Genomic DNA, 17,819 nt, shown 5'->3' on the forward strand with positions numbered 1-17,819 from the left:
AGGGGGGGTGAAGGGAGAGGGGGGGTGAAGGGAGAGGGGGTGAAGGGAGAGGGGGTGAAGGGAGAGGGGGGTGAAGGGAGAGGGGGTGAAGGGAGAGGGGGTGAAGGGAGAGGGGGTGAAGGGAGAGGGGTGAAGGGAGAGGGGGTGAAGGAGAGGGGTGAAGGGAGAGGGGGTGAAGGGAGAGGGGGTGAAGGGAGAGGGGGTGAAGGGAGAGGGGGTGAAGGGAGAGGGGGTAAAGGGAGAGGGGTAAAGGGAGAGGGGGTAAAGGGAGAGGGGGTGAAGGGAGAGGGGGTGAAGGGAGAGGGGGTGAAGGGAGAGGGGGTGAAGGGAGGGGGGTGAAGGGAGAGGGGGGTGAAGGAAGAGGGGGTGAAGGAAGAGGGGGTGAAGGGAGAGAGGGGGGTAAAGGGAGAGGGGGTGTAGGGAGGGGGTGTGAAGGGAGGGGGTGTGAAGGGAGGGGTGTGAAGGGAGGGGGTGTGAAGGGAGGGGGTGTGAAGGGAGGGGGTGTGAAGGGAGGGGTGTGAAGGGAGGGGGTGTGAAGGGAGGGGGTGAAGGGAGAGGAGGTGAAGGGAGAGGGGGTGAAGGGAGAGGGGGTGAAGGGAGAGGGGGTGAAGGGAGAGGGGGTGAAGGGAGAGGGGGTGAAGGGAGAGGGGGTGAAGGGAGAGGGGGTGAAGGGAGAGGGGGTGAAGGGAGAGGGGGGTGAAGGGAGAGGGGGGTGAAGGGAGAGGGGGGTGAAGGGAGAGGGGGTGAAGGGAGAGGGGGGTGAAGGGAGAGGGGGTGAAGGGAGAGGGGGGTGAAGGGAGAGGGGGTGAAGGGAGAGGGGGGGTGAAGGGAGAGGGGGTGAAGGGAGAGGGGGTGAAGGGAGAGGGGGTGAAGGGAGGTCTTTTCGGGCCCCCAGGGCGATCCGCACTGCCGGAATAGCTCGTGCGGGGAGACGGGGCCGTGCGGGGAGAGGCCAACGAGGTTTCCTGGGATTTATATATAAAACGACCTTTCACGTCCACAACCACCTGCACGTCCACCAAGAACGAATTGTACAAACCCCAGGAACCTCGAGCGGCTCTCATTGAATCAAGACCCCGTTTCTCACCAAGAACCGCCTGGTCCTGGAGAAGACCAATCTCAAGGTGGTCACTCGTGCGGCCAATCGGGAGGCCGAGCAATCGGACTAGACCGACCAATGAGGTCGCGATCCTAATCGATCGGAGCAACCCCCGAGGGACACGAGGGTCTCGCCACTCGACGGTGATCCCAACCGAGTGTCGCCCTTGCGCTCACCTGCTTCGTGCCCGGTCCAAGCGATACTGGATCGAATCGCAGGGATTCCGCAGCAACAGTTGCTTCCAGGGGAACCCAAGCGGACGAGTGTGCAAAGATCGGCGACAATCCCCACACCGAGCGGGACCAGTGTCGACGGCAAACTCGACTGGAATGAAATATGGACGACGGACGGAGATGGGAGCTGTGAACGGCGGAGGCGGTGAATCGCGAATGGGGGGAATAGGACGGGACGGCTCCACCACTCCCACCGCCCTCTGTTGGTGACGTGAATTCCAGAAATTTGCTACTTTTTTTTTTTTTTTTCTCTCACTTCCCCGCCCCACCACTCCTTGGCCATCGAATGTTATTCTCGTGGGCGGGGTAAACGATGGGCGTGGCGGAGTGGAAGATGGGCGTGGCGGAGTGAAAGGTGGGCGTGACGGAGTGAGAATGGGCGTGGCGGAGTGAAATATGGGCGTGGCGGAGTGGAAGATGGGCGTGGCGGAGTGAAAGATGGGTATAATCAGCGAGTGGTGGAAGCTCGCCCCATAAATGATTAGCAGTAGAAACCAGAGTTAGTTTTTTTTCGCATTTTTGCATTAATCAATTGGTGCTTTGACAATGCAATAACGAATAATTTGGGACGTGATGCAGTTTGCCTTATTACGTAGACACCAATGCGTTAAAATAACAAAAAGGAAGGCTCATTGGGAAAAAGAAAGCGCCGCCAAAGTTCCATATTTGTGTACGTCATAAATAGATGTCCCAAACAAAGACTCATTGTGCTTATTGTGATCAGCAGGAAGACATGAAAAATGACAAAACTGGCGATTATGACTTCACAACCCATGCTGGTTAAACAATAAAATAAAGCTCCAAACGCTGCAATTACATGAGCTAACACAGGTTTTCCCAACTTGGTGTCCACCGAAAGGGCATTCATGCCGTGTCGCTCATGGGCCAATGGCGAAAGGGCAATTAAATATATCTATACGAATAAAAGTTAATGTGTGTGTCAGTATGTCTCCCTCCACAACTCCAAAACCATGAAAATATAGTAGCCTGAAACTTTGCTTGCATACCAAGGAAAGTCCAAGGAAGTGCAAGAGTGAAAATTAGGTATTTGAGTTAATTAAAACACCCCTTTTGAAGATAATTAACGGCCTTATTTAATTGTATCCTTCATCAGACACATCCTCCGCCGCCGTTCTCTTTGGGGTCTTAAGGTGTATCTTGGGTTACCTCGCTGGGATCTGAAACCAACATGTTTTTGGCCTGCTCAACCACACCTTGACTCTGAACAGGCCACAACCATTTCTGAACCCAAGCGGCTGTTTTACCAGCTGCTATTCAAACGTCCATACAGTGTACCCGAGTGGCCGGTTTACGGGCCTGTATTCAAACCGTCATATACCAGATCGGCCGGTTCACCGGCTGCTATTCAAACCTCCATATATCCAAGTGGCTAGATTTTTCCACAGGGAGCCCAGGGTGGGGGAATCAAAAGTCCAAGGAGGTCAGGGTTCAAAGGGTTAATGGTAGTTTTTTTTTTCTTTACTTCTCACTCATATTATTATCCAATCCTTGTTCATCATATCTACAAATCACTGGGTACATTTCAAAGTTTATAAACGCCCAGAAACGCAGACGCTCATAGCTTTATTTCATTTCCACACATGCCATAACCTTGAGAATCTCTTGAACTAAGCCAAATTACAAAATTTAAGCTCCAGAATTGAACTTAGCAGTACTTCCAATGCTAAAAAAAAAGCAGTGCTTATTTATCCAATTAGGACATTGCTTGGGCGTTTCCAAGTGCATTGGCTTATTGACAGCAATTGGTTATCGCTTGCCAAACCAGGTGTTCCGTTGGAGTGCTTAAGCCACTTGCCAAGTGCCCTACAGTCCATAGCGTTACAGTTCATGTCCTGATCGGGACGTGCAGTCGACAGTTACAAGGTAGAGTTACGGATACAGCACACACGGACATGGTACATATGGGTAGATTTGGATCTGGAGGGGCTTTCGGCGGGTGTGTGGACATGCCATGCCTGTTCCGGGCACCATGATGACAAAATTTCATCCCGTATCTTATGGAGGTTCTATTAGGTTTTCCTTTGTCCTCATAACTGTTTCTAAAGCATTTCGCTATTTGCTTTACAATGGTTATATGGATTTGCTTTACAAAGATTATATGTTTCTCTTTGTGAATTTTAAAGCAAAATATATTTGATCACGTCCGATTTCTGAGCCGTTTGCAGTATTAACGTATTTTCTAAATTACCGAGCCAAATATTTTTCCACCCGTCACATGCAGCTGTTTATAAAGAATAATGTTTGTGAACATCTCCCTGAAACGTCGATACAAATGTAATGTTGTTTTTCGGTGAAAGCTACTCAAAGTTTTTGGGGATGTATACAGTACATACTCTAGTCGGTAATCACACTGACTCCAATCTGCCAATTCCAGAAAAATTGCCGATATTGGCCAAGCAATAATGTGTGTGTGTGTGTGTGTGTGTGTGTGTGTGTGTGTGTGTGTGTGTGTGTGTGTGTGTGTGTGTGTGTGTGTGTGTGTGTGTGTGTGTGTGTGTGTGTGTGTGTGTGTGTTTTGATAAAGTGAAACATATTCTCTCTGCTAACTCCCATACTCTCTCTCTCTCGTGTCCCATCCATGCACTACCCTCTCCCAATACAGTGCAGCACCATCCTCCCACACCTCTGTATCTCTCTCTCTCTCTAGATGTATCCGGATGGTGGTTATCTCCATACGTGTCTGGGCAGTGGTTATGTCCAGGCAGTGTTTGTTTCCGGACGAGTCCAGGCGATGTTTGTCTCCAGACATGTCTCAGCGCTATTTATAATGTAACCGGTAGAAAATGGATTTCAGACATTATTTTGTTTCCATCTTCACTGTTATTCTGTGCAGAAGCATTTTGATGAGATGGTATGAATCATGATTAATGCTCCACCGCACGTCTGCCTTCCCTTCCTCTCACCTCACACTGTCTTAACTTCTCCCATCAGCGAAGCGATGGGTGGTATTCGCTAGGATATATATATATATATATATATATATATATATATATATATATATATATATATATATATATATATATATATATATATATATATATATATATATATATATATATATATATATATATATATATATATATATATATATATATATATATATATATATATATATATATATATATATATATATATGTGTATATGTATGACCGGGCGTAGTGGCGTGCGCCTGTAATCCAGCTACTTGGAGGCTTGGGTTGGAGGATCGCTTGAGGACGGGAGCTCTGCGCTGGGCCGTGCTATGAGAGGGTGCAGGGCAGCCTGGAATCATGGCGAAACCCAATCCTTATCCCTGTGTCGTAAGAGGTGACCAGGGTTGCGTCAGGAAGGGCATCCGGCGTAAAACCTGTGCCAAATCAGTATGCAGATCATAACGGATGATCCGCTGTGGCGACCCCTAACGGGAGCAGCCGAAAGACGAACAACAATTATATATAATAAAATCTCATGTGACAAGTGCATGTAATTTATTTTACAAGGGTGGGGGAGGGAAGGTTCATCACTCTTGAAATGGTCAGACACAAACGGCTCGATTGCCAAGTTTATCCCACGATACTCTCTCATCCCAACCCTGCGAGTAACAGGAAAAACCCTTGCGTGCAGGGCGGATCAGGACAGCAACCACACGGGACCTGGTCTCTGGAAGGTGTACACGTGGTCCACTACGCAGTGGAAATAACTTCTGGCTGGTGGGTTGATTCCCCACTGCTTCCCCACCGCTTCCCCTTTTATCCAGCCGTATGTGTTTTGAACACCGATATGAGTAGCTGCAGAAATTACAACCTGCCATTAGTTTCACGTTCGTTCATCAACGGGCCAAGGGCAGGGACTTGCCCTTCAGAAGGAAAACAAAACGAAGCAACGTGAAAACACTGTTTGCAACATCCATAATCATTAGGAGTTGCACTATCTCACTCCTACACAGAAAACTCAAAAAATAAAAGAAAAGAAAAGAAAAGAAAGCAATGTTAAACAGATAAATCAAGATTTAATCTCCAGCGTTAAAGTGAAAAATTCCACAATTTAGTGATAGACAAGTTTTGAGCACATTTTCTCCCCTCCAAGGACGCTGCCAAAACAAATTACTGGGACTTGCTCCAACATAGCATTGGGTGTCAAACCGAGCCAGGAAGCAGGAGGGGTGGCTGACCGAAGACCTTTCCATCATCGGCTGGATGGTGCAACTGTGACGACACCCTCGTACAAAAATAGCTTCGACGCCATGCACCGAGGGTGCTGAAATTAAAGGATCCGATATCAAAATCATCGTCCAATTGCTTGGCTATTCACCAAAAGTGAACCGGCACTGTCCGGCTGCCTATCACAGGCCTACTACAGCATCCGTGGAGTTGGCGGGGTCAGCACGTTCAGCAACGTTGGACTCGCCAGTAATCTGAAGTGCACAGACGAGGGAGGGGGAGTGAGGTAAAGAGGATACACTTGGATTTCACATGTGGTTACACAACCTGTGCACGAGTTGAGCTCTAAGAGGTTTTTACCCTGTGATCATAATCCCACACAAATTGTGGGATGTCAATGTGGGAGTGTGGGAAGTGCACAAATAGTTGGTGCAGCCGTGATATGTTGCACACACGTCCCCTAAGCCCCGCCACGGACATCGCGAGGAACCAAGTCAGCACCTACAGCGGCAAAAGTGCAGGTCATTGTATAACTCAGTAAATCACAAAAGGTGACTTAAAAGGTGAGTCTTGCGTACTTGGGTCATGTCCAAAGTGTTAGCAGGGGCCCCGTAGATCAAAAATGATACAGAAACTCACCTTCGACCACAACGAGGGGTGCACGATGTACACGGCTTTCAGATTCCTGTGATACCTATGGCAGCAGACACCAAACGACCACAAATGTATGAGAGATAGTCCACCCTTGGCACAAAAACAAAAAACAGTGTACAGCGTTAAAGAACCAGCCTTGTTACGACCCAAGTTCATGATAAGGTGGCGTCGCTCGACAATCCACCCTCTCCAATGCCAACCACAGATCCGTGCACATGAATCATATCAAAATGTTTGCAAATAAACAAAGAACACAAGCAATCTGAAGTTGTGGAATAAAAACAGCCTTTCTCACCTCCCACCCTCCAACATGTACATTGGCACTCCCGACGGGAGGGTGAGCATATGCTGGCAATCCTAGTAATGGGTCCAACTCGGCAATTTGAGCACATTCACCCAATGAAAAATGGTCTCAACATACGCAAAGCTCCAGTGGTAAAATCTGCCATCAATTGCGCAAAATACTATTTTAAGGTACATTGTTATGGCACGAACGAACACACACACACACACACACACACACACACACACACACACACACACACACACACACACACACACACACACACACACACACACACACACACACACACACCGGGCCTCATGGGACAGTGACTGCAAGTCATGTTAATGCAGCTATTGAAAGATGCCTCAAATATACGACATACAAAAAGGAGTCAATATCTTCTAGGATGATCTGTGTTGACAGCCCGTCGTGCCCACATATCCCAAAGGAGCTCCTAACCAGGGTAACAAAGCTTCAGCCCACACAAATGGGTATGCAACGAAGACTGCCCCTCCCTCTTTCCCAGTTTACTTGTAATGCAAGGTCGCACAGATGCGGCGCAGAAATGCAGCACCGAGACGATCTCCTGGATCAGCTCCCGTGAGAAAGCACAGCAGTATGAACTGGCTAGAAGCGACAGGATCCATGACGCGGATGAAATACAGCAATGCCTGGGTGGTGCAAGGTCCGGAAGAGGACAGAGGATGAGGTGAGAGAGTATAGAGAACTCACTTTGACCTTAACGCATGGAATCAATATTGGGTCATAAAGATCAGGAGGCAAGATCTTAAAATAAAAGAAAGAATATCAATGAAACTTTCACATTTGGGTTCATGGTGCAGAGGATGGGGTCAAGCCAGCCATATCACACCTACACCTCCCCCTGAACCCCTCAAGACAAACATCCCTCCTACCTGTTTTAAGCCAACACCACAAACTACAATGGCACTCGGTAGAGCACATACCTCCTCCAGGGTGAGCAGTTTACATTTTTTTACCCCACCAATAGGCCGAATGTGGATCCGGACTTGAACCAAAATCTAATCAGCTTGTTCTTATCACCTTACCAACTCATCCTCTTAGTTTTGTCACTACTCATCCACAACTTTTTGAAATATTGTGCTATATTTAGTTTTCGGCCCCATCATTCAATGGTGAAGAATCACTAAAAATTCGGGTTTCCGCATGTGGACCTTCACCAAAATCGAACCAATTTATCCATGTCACACACCAAACCTGTCCAACAAGTTTCGTCCGAATCCTTCAACAACTTTTTGAGATATCCTGTTCACAGACAGACAAACAGGGGTGAAAATGTAACCTGCATACACCTTCGGTGGCAAAGGTAACTCCAACAACAATAATTTTCAGGCCATATCCAGGCATATCCATTTTAAAACCAGGCATGACAAAGAATGAACAAGGGGATTACAATGCCAGCAGCAGCATGAGGTATAGATTTTACTCCACTTTTGTACAACGCACAAGGCAAATCGTCCTAGATAATGGATAAATTAAACAAATTATCTGCAATATGTAATCAATGTAAATTGCACTCCAATTACACCATTTCAGGAATGGATGGAGCATACGGCCAATAATGAGAAAAAGTAAATCCAAGCAAGACTCGAACCTGAACGAGCGCAGGCAGGGTACCTCTTTTAGCACAATCAGTTTAGTTACTACAGTGTTGTTTTAATCAATTATAACAACTACCAGTGTGCACAAAACCTGTTCAAAGTTTCGGTCCATTGATTCTCATGTCTGAAGAGCTGTTATGAAAAGTTTATGCAAGGTACACGAATGCAAAAATAACAACCGTTTGATTACATACACAGAATAATGAAAAACAAATATTAACAACAATGTACCAAAACAGTCAAGGACACACAGGTAAGGTTTTTGATTCAATACACTGTCAAAAATAATCTACACCAGTGGTTTTCAAACTTTTTTTTTTAGTGGCGACCCAATTTCAGAACCTCTCCACATCGCGCGACCCAAAAGATTCAAAACCCAATTCATAATATACAAGATATGATTTCATATGACACAAGAACATTTACTGTTTACTTTATTCACCATCGTCATGTTTTCAGAGACGAGTAAACGGAGAATAGCCGACAGTATCCAAATAGTACAGTTGAATGTTTCAGAAGTTTAGTCCGAATGACATTTAGATATATCAGTGAGAAGGATGATCCTGTTTATCAGAAACCAACTTCTCTATTCGTGGAGAAGTAGATGACAATGCCAGGATCATATCATGCTCCATTTATTGGTGATTTCTGAACTTTGTTTTAATCACCACCATGGTGGAGAACGACTGCTCACAAAAGTATGATGAAGGATATAGCATGAGAACCTTAATGGCGCGCCGTGACAGGGTCGGGTACGACGGCAGCATTTTGCACCAGAATGTCGACAACGAATCCGTCCGCGCAAGAGCCTGCGCTCCTGAATCCTGCTGGAGCTGTACAAGCTCTTCCTGTGCTGTATCATCTTCATCAGCAATCGAGTCCAGTGGAGCCGTGAAAGGGCCCCGGACCACAGAAAAAGGACTGCACATCCAGCTCAGGGAAATAGTGCTCGAACTGTTCAATGAGCGACCGAAGGTGACGTGCTATCTCCCCAGAAAGACTGTCGAGCTCAGTATCATCGTACTGGCAGGTCGTTAGATGCTCCACCAGACGGGGAAAAGGCTGAAGCGCTTAACAGCTGCTTTGTCTGCCAGTAATTTTAGAGTCGCCAGAAATCCGCTCATTTTGTCGTGAAAAATCATGAGGTTGGCGTCTTTGCCTTGGAGGGAACGGTTGAGGACATTGAGATGTTCAAAGATGTCAATGAGATAGCACAGTTCTGACAGCCAAGAGTCCGACTCAAGCAACGCTACCCATGCCGTTTTCTCTTGTGTGCGTAGGAACTCCTTCAGTTCATCTTTGAGCTCGTAAACACGCAGAAGAAGGTTTCCTCAAGATAACCATCTGACTTGAGTGTAGAATAGTAAATTCTTATGGTCGGCGTCCATCTCCTGGCAGAATGGCCTGAATAACCTAGTGTTGAGGGCGCTCGATTTGATGTGATTCACCATTTTTACGACTTCTAAAAGCACGCTCTGCTAGGTTTCTGGCAAAGTACGAGGCGCGAGCGCTTCTCGGTGAATCATGCAGTGTACCATGGATGTCTGAGGAGCCACCTCAAGCAATTTAGCCTTGAATCCAGTACGCACTCCTAACATTGCTGGCGCGCCGTCTGTTGTAGAACCGAGCAACTTTCCAAAGTCCAGATCATGGTCACGATAAAACTGCTCTACTTTCCCATAAATGTCTTTGCCTTTGGTGGTGGCCTCCAATGGTTTGATGAGCAGAGGCTCATCAACAAAGTTATCAGCCTTGATGAAGCGGACCCAGACTATGAGTTGCGCGTACTATGTGATATCAGTGGACTCGTCCAACTGTATGGAGTGCCATGGCGATTCCTTGATCTTCTGTACGACCTGAGTCATTACGTCCAGACTCATATCTTCAATTCTGCGTTGGATGGTGTTGTCAGAGAGGGGTATAACTGCCAGTTTCTTCACCGCTTCCTCCCCAACCATCAGAGATACCATGTCCTTTGCACATGGCAGCACGAGTTCTTCCGCAATGGAGTGAGGCTTTTTAGTCTTGGCAACATGGAGCGACACTCGATACGAGGCCTCTAATGGCCGATAATTGGTCTGATGGCATGTACCCTCTCTGTCAAGACGCGTATTCGTGAGTGCAAGAAGTTTCCTCTCAAAGAACGCTCTCTCCTTACCCTGATAAGGCGCATGTTTTGTAGTCAAATGCCTCTGCAACTTATTTTGTTTCATAGACTCCGTAGAAAGCACTTCGAAACAAATCACACACTGAGGCCTCTGTGCCCCACTTTTATCCACCACGTAGTAAAATCCAAGGTCCAGAAATTTATCCTGGTAAGAACGTTCTCGAGATCTGCTGGTGGCCGGTGCTGCCATCACAAATAAGGTCTCGAGTCGTACGTGGAGACGTGAATAGACGTTAATGATAGAGTCAGAGTCGGAGTCTGAGAGGCCGTGGATCAAACCACTAATTTCCCACCAAAATGAACCGCCCTTCAGCGAGCCCGCGCATCGGCTGGATCCCATTCCAAGCGTCATGTTGCGCCGGTTCCCATACTTTGAACGAACTGTTTATATTACATCCTGTAAAAGCGAACACCGATCGAAAATAGACAATTTTTTTTTCGCTACAAGCGGACGCCCACGACCCCACAAAATTTGCATGGCGACCCCACCTGGGGTCGTGCCCCCGGGTTTGAAAAACCAAGATCTACACCAATAAAAGGCAGTGTGTGTGTCTCCTCCATAACTCCAAAACCATAAAACCAAGCAGCTTGAAACTTTTTATGCATACTAAGAAAACTCCAAGGAAGTGCACGAGTGAAAATTGGGTGTTTGGGTTAATTAAAACACCCCTTTTGAAGATAATTAACGACCTTATTTAATTATATCCTTCATCAGGCAATCCTTGGCCACCTCGCTGTCCGGGGTTGAAGGGTTTTTCTGGGTAACCTCGCTGGGGGTCTGAAGCCACCATGTTTTTTTGGCCTGCTCAACCATGTTTTGACTTGGAAGAGACCGCAACGATTTATTAACGATAAAGTTGTTTTCACTTTCCTCACTCGTATTATCGAATGCCTGTTCATCATAGCTATGAATCGCTGGGTACATTGCAATGCTTATAAACATCCGGAGACGTCAGCGTTCGTGGCTTCACATTTCAGGCGTCTCCGAGGGGTGCATGTTAAATGGGTCGTTAATCGTGTGCCAAGCTGGCCGTTTCTTGAGAACCGTTTTGTTGGAGTGCTTGCTTAAGTGCTTAAGCCACTTGGTGAGTGCTCTCCAAGCTGCTTGGTTATTCGTTTCGGTAAAAGTATCCGTGCTGTCAAGGGAACATCGATTAGACAGACTACGTTTCCGCCTATGTTGCGCCCTGCGGTGCCGTGCGGTTGATGTCTCGGGAGGTGTCTCATCCGCTGAAAATGTGCAATTTTATTTTTACAGGATATCGCTTTGTTTAACCTTTTGTACGATTCCTAATATAATCCACCCCTCACTTCGACATCGATACATATATAACAAAAGCTCAAGTGAGCACAATATACACCCGAACAAGAAGGTATATACAGAATTGTGCTACTACATGGAAAACAGCATCCTGGTTGCCATGGCAACCACTTTAGATGAGGAACGTTTGTCACGACACACCGTCTCCACAGTCTGTACCTATGTACCAAATATGAAACGTGAAAGTTTAAAAACTTTGGGAGTTAGAGTGCGGACAGGAACGGACGGATGGACGGACGACAGGTATCACATAATACGCCATCCATCCATCCATTAGGACCATACTCTGTGCAGAGCGTTTGTGCCGCCTAAGCAGTCTCCTTGGCTATTGGGAACAATCCTGGACGGGTCGCCACTCCGACACAGTATACCAGCATGCTGGCACTCATTTTGCCGACCTCGGAAGGATGACAGGCAGAGTCAACCCCACCTGGTGTTAATTCAACAGCTGAGCCGGATTTGAACTCAGGACCCTAGGATCCCAAGCCCACTACCCTAACCATTAAGCCAACACCAGGCATAATACGCCCATATATATATGTATATATATATATATATATATATATTTATATATATATATATATATATATATATATATATATATGGCGTATAAAAACAATAAGGTCCATCCCACCAAGTGTTTGCCGTGATCTGGTTGTGAAGGCAGAGAGCACACACAGTTCGACATTTTGTGTTCTGGGCCTTGTTATATTTTTCAATTGAATTTTGCTCATTTTCCACTTCAATTCCTCTTTCAAAGAACTCTGATTAAAGGTAAATCTTTGTGTTTGTCGTTTTTATGTATCTTATGCGTGTGTACTTAAAAAACTGTATTACCATAACGGAAGTGTGTGTACGTGTGTACGTGCAGGTTGCTGCTGTTGCCTGCTATCTCCACATGTGGGTGGGTTTCAGGAGGTGAAACAGAGACCTGCCAGGTCTCAGTGTGTGAGTGTGTATGTATGTGTGTGTACATATAGGGTTTCAGAATGTGGAATGGAGTCCTCCAAGGTTGGGCTCAAAGTATCCACCTTCATTCAGTTAGGGGTCACGATTCATGGACCAAGCTGTGAAATTTTTTGTTTTCAAAGTTTTGTGCCGAGGGCTCTCTTCAGGATCGTTACTGAGCCCGGGACAGCTTCCAACTGTAGTTCGTTTGTGGTGATATTCCCGGGGATGGTTTTTAATATCTCTGTGATGTCCTTCTTCATCATTCCCATGAGGTTCTTCATCATTACTGGAACAACTTTGGCATTCTTCAGCTTCCAGGATCTTTTCACTTCATTCTTGAGATCTTGGTATTTGGTCATTTTCCTGATTTCTGCATCGTTAGTCCAAAATCACTGCTATTAACACCTCAATTAGCAATGCCTTCTTCTCTTTTGTTGCACCTCAGTATGATATCTGGTCGCAATGCTTTGTTTTCGATGTTCATGCCCGATGGGTTTATAAGGTCGTACATGAGCGGTACTTCAATGTTTTCAGCGATTACTTTTGGTTAATTTTCCCTCAAATTTTCTGGAACTGGAATATCAAACTTTTTGCAGATGTGCCAGCAGATTACTTTACAAACTCGTCGTTCAGCTATTATGACACGTTTTTTGTTTTTTTTTCATGGTCGGTCATCAAGCATCACATCATTCTCTTTGCTAACCCCACCTCCACCCCTCACCTGTCTGGTTTTTTTTCCTCTTCTCCCCCACCCTTTTCTCTCACTCTGTCCGCTCCTCACTCCCCCCTCCTCATAAAATTCAGCACTCTCCTCCCACACCTCTGTCACTCTCTTAATGTCTCTGCCTCTCTCTTTCACTTTCACTTTGTGAGGTGTCACTCTCCCCACCTTCCCTTTCTTCATCTTCTCTGCCTCCCCTTCCCCCTACACCTGCTTCCTCTCTCTCTCCCTCCCTCTTTCTCCCCCCCTCACTTTATTGACCTGTCAGCAAAGCGACGGGTTATATTTGCAAGTCTATAATAATAAATGTCAGCGTGTGTCCGTCCATCCCCTCCATAACTCCAAAACCATGAAACCGAGCGGCCCCAAACTTTGCATGCATACTAAGAGAATCCAAGGTAGTGCATGAATGAAAATTGGGTGTTTGAGTGGATTAAAACACCCCTTTTGAAGATAATTTAGGGGGTGCTCTTCACAAAAAAACCAAAATAAGCTTTACCAAGACAATGGCACACCATCTTGGCCAGCCCCGTCAGCTCACAAGAGTCACTCACGGACCATGCAGGTAACAAATCTCATTTGAGTCTCTCTCAGCAACCGCTCGTTGGACACAAAGTCCGACCAGCGATAGCCAAGGATTCTCCGAAGAGACCTGGTACCAGAGGAATTAGGTCTCCGTCTCAGATCCTTGGTCAGAGTCCAAGTCTTGCATCCATAGAGCAAGACTGGAAGCACCAAGGACCTGAAGACTCAGACTTTCGTCCTCCCGCACAGGTACCGGCATCACCACACCCCATTATCCAGTGAATCCATGACTCCCCAGGCCCGACCCAGATGTCTATTGACCTCTGACTCACAGCCAGCAGAGACATGAATATCACTGCCAAGGTAAGTGAATCTCTCCAAGTCCTCAACATCCTCACCACAAGCAGGCACAGACAGGACATCAGCATCAAAGATGTCAATGAAAGCCTGGATCTTAGTTTTGACCCAGGAAACCTGTAATCCCAGCGGCTCCGACACCTCATTCAGCACCTCGAGGGCCCCCAAAAGGATATCTAAAGTCTCCGCAAAGATGACTGCAATATCTGCGAAATCAAGGTCAGAGATATTGACATTCCCAAACGATGCACCGCAGCTTGATCTCTCCGACGTCCTCCCTAGAATCCAGTCTATACAAGTGCTGAAAAGTGTGGGGGCAAGTACACACCCCTGATGAACTCCAGGAACAACTGGAAATAAGTCAGAGATGGTACCACAACATCTCACAGCACTCTCAGTACCAGAGTAGAGTTCAGACATAAGATCGATCAGTTTTGGTAGCACCCCACGAAGACCAAGAATCCTCCAGAGGGCATCCCAATTCACTGAATCGAACGCTTTACAGAGATTAACATAGGCTGCAATCAGCCCGGGCCGAAAAACTCTGCGTTCGGTGAGGACTCAAAGAGCAAGGACACGGTCAATCGTTGACCTCTTTGGTGTAAAGCCTGACTGCTCTGGACGCTGGTGCTTAATCAGATGGTGGCGAACCCTATCAAGAATTATCTGAGCAAAGACCTTGCCCAGCACTGAGAGCAGCGTCACCCCTCGGTAGTTGTTGCAGTCTTGGCGATCACCCTTCCCTTTCCAGAAAGGGACAACAAGGCCCCTCTTCCAGTCAGTTGGGATGATGCCTGTTTTCCAGGCAGAGTACAAAACTGCATGCAACGACACGAGTGCAGCATTTTCACCAGCCTTGGGAAGTTCAGCATGGATGCCACAGATCCCTGGAGCTTTACCCTGTTTCAACCGGTTCACCGCAGCCTGTGTTTCCACAAGCGAAGGTGGACCACAGTTGATTCGAGGGTCAGCAACAGGGATTGTAACACCCTTGACGTCCAACTCGACAGCTGGGGGATCAGCCTGGTACAACTGCTCAAAGTAACCGGCCCAGCGAGCCTTCACTTCGGACTACTCTGTCAAGAGCCTAGCACCCTCTGCTCTAACTGCAGTGCTCCGATGGATGGGCTTGGATGAATGCAATGCGTGAATTCCCCTGTAAGCGGGATGAGAATCACCTGTCCACAGGCGATGCTCTACCCCCTCACAGATTCCTCGCACATAGGCCTCCTTGTCCACCCTTTGCGCACGCACAGTTTTACGCCTCAGCTCCCTGAACAGCTCAGCTCTGCCATTCAGCCTGGCCCTGCAACTCTGGTCAATGGTATCCAGTGTCCCTTGGGAGACAAAATTCTTCTTTTCCCTCCGGTGAGTTCCAAGACATCCACCTGCAACATCAAGGAGGGTGGGCTTGAAGGCACTCCACAACTCTTGAGGACCTCCCAAAGCAACTACACCCCCCAAGTGTCCACTCAGCCTGTTCGCAAACTCCCCAGCTACCCTCTCATCCTTGAGCTTGCCAACATCCAGCCTAGGCTGGGATGGTACCATTCTCCTGGATTTAAGGTGCAACTTCAGAGTTGCTATAATAAGCCGGTGGTCACTATTGAGGAACTGAGCACTCCGGTGGACCCTGCAGTTCTGGATCATCCTCCAGCGACCATCAACGAGGACATTGTCAATCTCCTTTGCCACACCGCTAGCATTGGAATACCAAGTCCAGCGATGAGCTTGTGGACTCTGAAACCATGAACCGGCCACCCTAAGTCCATGACTTCTTGCAAAGTCAAGGAACATAGTGCTATTCTGGATCATATTTCTTGACCCATGGGGACCAACACACGTCTCATAACCATCCCTATCAGTTCCAGTCGATGCATTGAAATCCCCCCCAAGACTAGAAGTGTATCTCGTCTGGGGCACTGATCAACCACAGACTCGAGCGTGGCATAGAATGCATCCTTCATGGTGAAATCACTCGCTTCAGTCGGAGCATAAACAGAGACCAGGGAAATGACACCTAAGGAGTGACGAATCCTTATATTAGTCTCATAATACGCTCGTTGACCGGTGTTACCTCAATTATCATTGGAGTCAGCTTATTGGACACAGCAACAGCAACTCCTTGGGAATGGTAACTATAAGAGCGACCAGACCAATAGTAGGTGGAACCACCCACCATGATCTCGCCTCAATCCGGTCTCCGAACCTCAGAGAGTGCTGCAATACCGATGTCCAAACGCTTGAGCTCAGATGATAACAGAGACAGGTGATCATCCTCTCTTAGGGATAGGACATTCCAGGTACCCACCCGAAGGGATCGCCTCAGGTTAACCCAAGGAGACCGCCGTCTGGTGGTCGACACCTCAGCACCACTCCGACACACTCTCCCGCAATCTGACCCGGGAATGTTACCCCGTGGTTTCCCTTCTATCATCAAAGATTGGGGGTCCCGAAGACTTTGCCCCAATTCCGTCATCCGGTGAGCTGCCCTGCGAAGGGAAGCTGCACAGGAGGTACTCCCACGGAGTGGGTTTGCTGATTTCTTTGCGTTTTTGTGTTTTGCGGAATGAAGGGTTTTACATTGGCCGGAGTGCAAATCCTGCCACCAACCTCCTAATAAGAAGTAACCCAACTGCAGGAGGACGTCCGCAGCCACAGTTGGGCACTAGATATGGATGGCCTTTGGCTCACAAGGAGCTCCTCCACCCCTTGACAGGTTTTGTTTTTAATCCTGCTCGGTGTCCATATCCAAACACCCTCCTCACCAAAAAATCTGGTGGGGGAGACGGTTTAGTTCTCGACAACCCGACTATGGAACAGGTTTGTACAGGTTTACATGATACCTGCAGCAAGTTACAGATCTAATCTGGCCTGACTGATGTTTGTTAGGGTGTCGGCGATAACTTGCGTACTCTTCGCAAAGGACACTGTGGGATTTTCCAATTAATTCTTGCAGATGGGATATCCAGTTCAACATATATCTGAGGGACAGCATACACATTGATGAATCACCCTCCCTGCGAAACACAAGGACGAGATTATAGCTGGGTCAAGATGCAAAGCCAGGCTAGACAGCTCAGAGTCGATTGTGCATTCATACCCCGAGGGCCTTTGCCATCGTTTGTAGCAACATCGGAAGGCTTGCCATGAGAAATGATTTTTTCTTTTTTGTCAAGGCAAATGAAAAACATGCATGAGTTAAACTGGATAATGAACTAAGTTTTATTGTTGCAGTTGGAATAAAGCATATTGCTGCGGTTCTGCAAAGCCACATGCCTCTAAGGTAATGGCACCCAACATACAGTGATCCCCCAGGTAGTTATTTCGTTAATCTTCATGCAGTCAGACCTTCCCCTCATCTCCAAAGGGTAAACGGGACGAAGTGCGTTGCGTGGGTCTTATACCAAGGTCTAATTATATCTCTATCTTCCATTCCAACCCTTTCCTTTTATCCATGATACAAATCGAAGCAGGCACCGCACCCAGGCAGCCACTCTATGAGAGACTCTCCACCAGCACTGGACAGGACGCGCATGGCGCACCCTTTCATTCGAATCTGCACGCTGATTTACAACGTCTCACCTTGTTCAACCATCGCTCACCACCTCGACCACCAACATCTCCCACACACAGGAAAACATCACCCTGCGCCTCCACATCGATACCATTTTCCACCAAACGGGCATGCTGCGCGGCCCAGGC

General features: G+C 47.3%; 2 protein-coding genes and 1 pseudogene across 10 annotated transcripts in view; 1 reads left to right on the forward strand and 2 right to left on the reverse strand.

Annotated features, from left to right (window-relative positions):
- The window catches only part of LOC147034403 (terminal nucleotidyltransferase 5A-like), a 49,655-nt gene extending 48,130 nt beyond the window's left edge, over positions 1-1,525 (reverse strand). Inside the window, exon 1 of the mRNA XM_085882433.1 lies at positions 1,276-1,525. The gene's annotated coding sequence lies outside the window, so the exon portion shown is untranslated. The remainder of the gene's footprint in view (positions 1-1,275) is intronic.
- Positions 1,526-4,501: 2,976 nt separating this feature from the next.
- LOC147034404 (signal recognition particle RNA) lies at positions 4,502-4,642 on the forward strand (annotated as a pseudogene).
- A 161-nt stretch (positions 4,643-4,803) lies between these two features.
- GDAP2 (ganglioside induced differentiation associated protein 2) overlaps positions 4,804-17,819 on the reverse strand; it is a 76,245-nt gene continuing 63,229 nt past the window's right edge. For 8 of the 9 annotated variants that reach the window (XM_085882489.1, XM_085882479.1, XM_085882461.1 and 5 more), the window contains 4 exons: positions 6,964-7,103; positions 6,132-6,186; positions 5,853-5,993; positions 4,804-5,746 (listed from right to left, as the gene is read on the reverse strand). In XM_085882489.1, coding sequence (XP_085738615.1) covers positions 5,675-5,746; positions 5,853-5,993; positions 6,132-6,186; positions 6,964-7,103 — 408 coding nt within the window. In that variant the 3' untranslated portion in view covers positions 4,804-5,674. The remainder of the gene's footprint in view (positions 5,747-5,852; positions 5,994-6,131; positions 6,187-6,963; positions 7,104-17,819) is intronic. The other variant, XM_085882451.1, reaches the window with a different exon arrangement.

This window comes from Eptatretus burgeri, chromosome 1 (genome assembly GCF_056783735.1).
Source record: "Eptatretus burgeri isolate ZD-2024b chromosome 1, Ebu_testis_v1, whole genome shotgun sequence".
Taxonomy (NCBI): domain Eukaryota; kingdom Metazoa; phylum Chordata; class Myxini; order Myxiniformes; family Myxinidae; genus Eptatretus; species Eptatretus burgeri.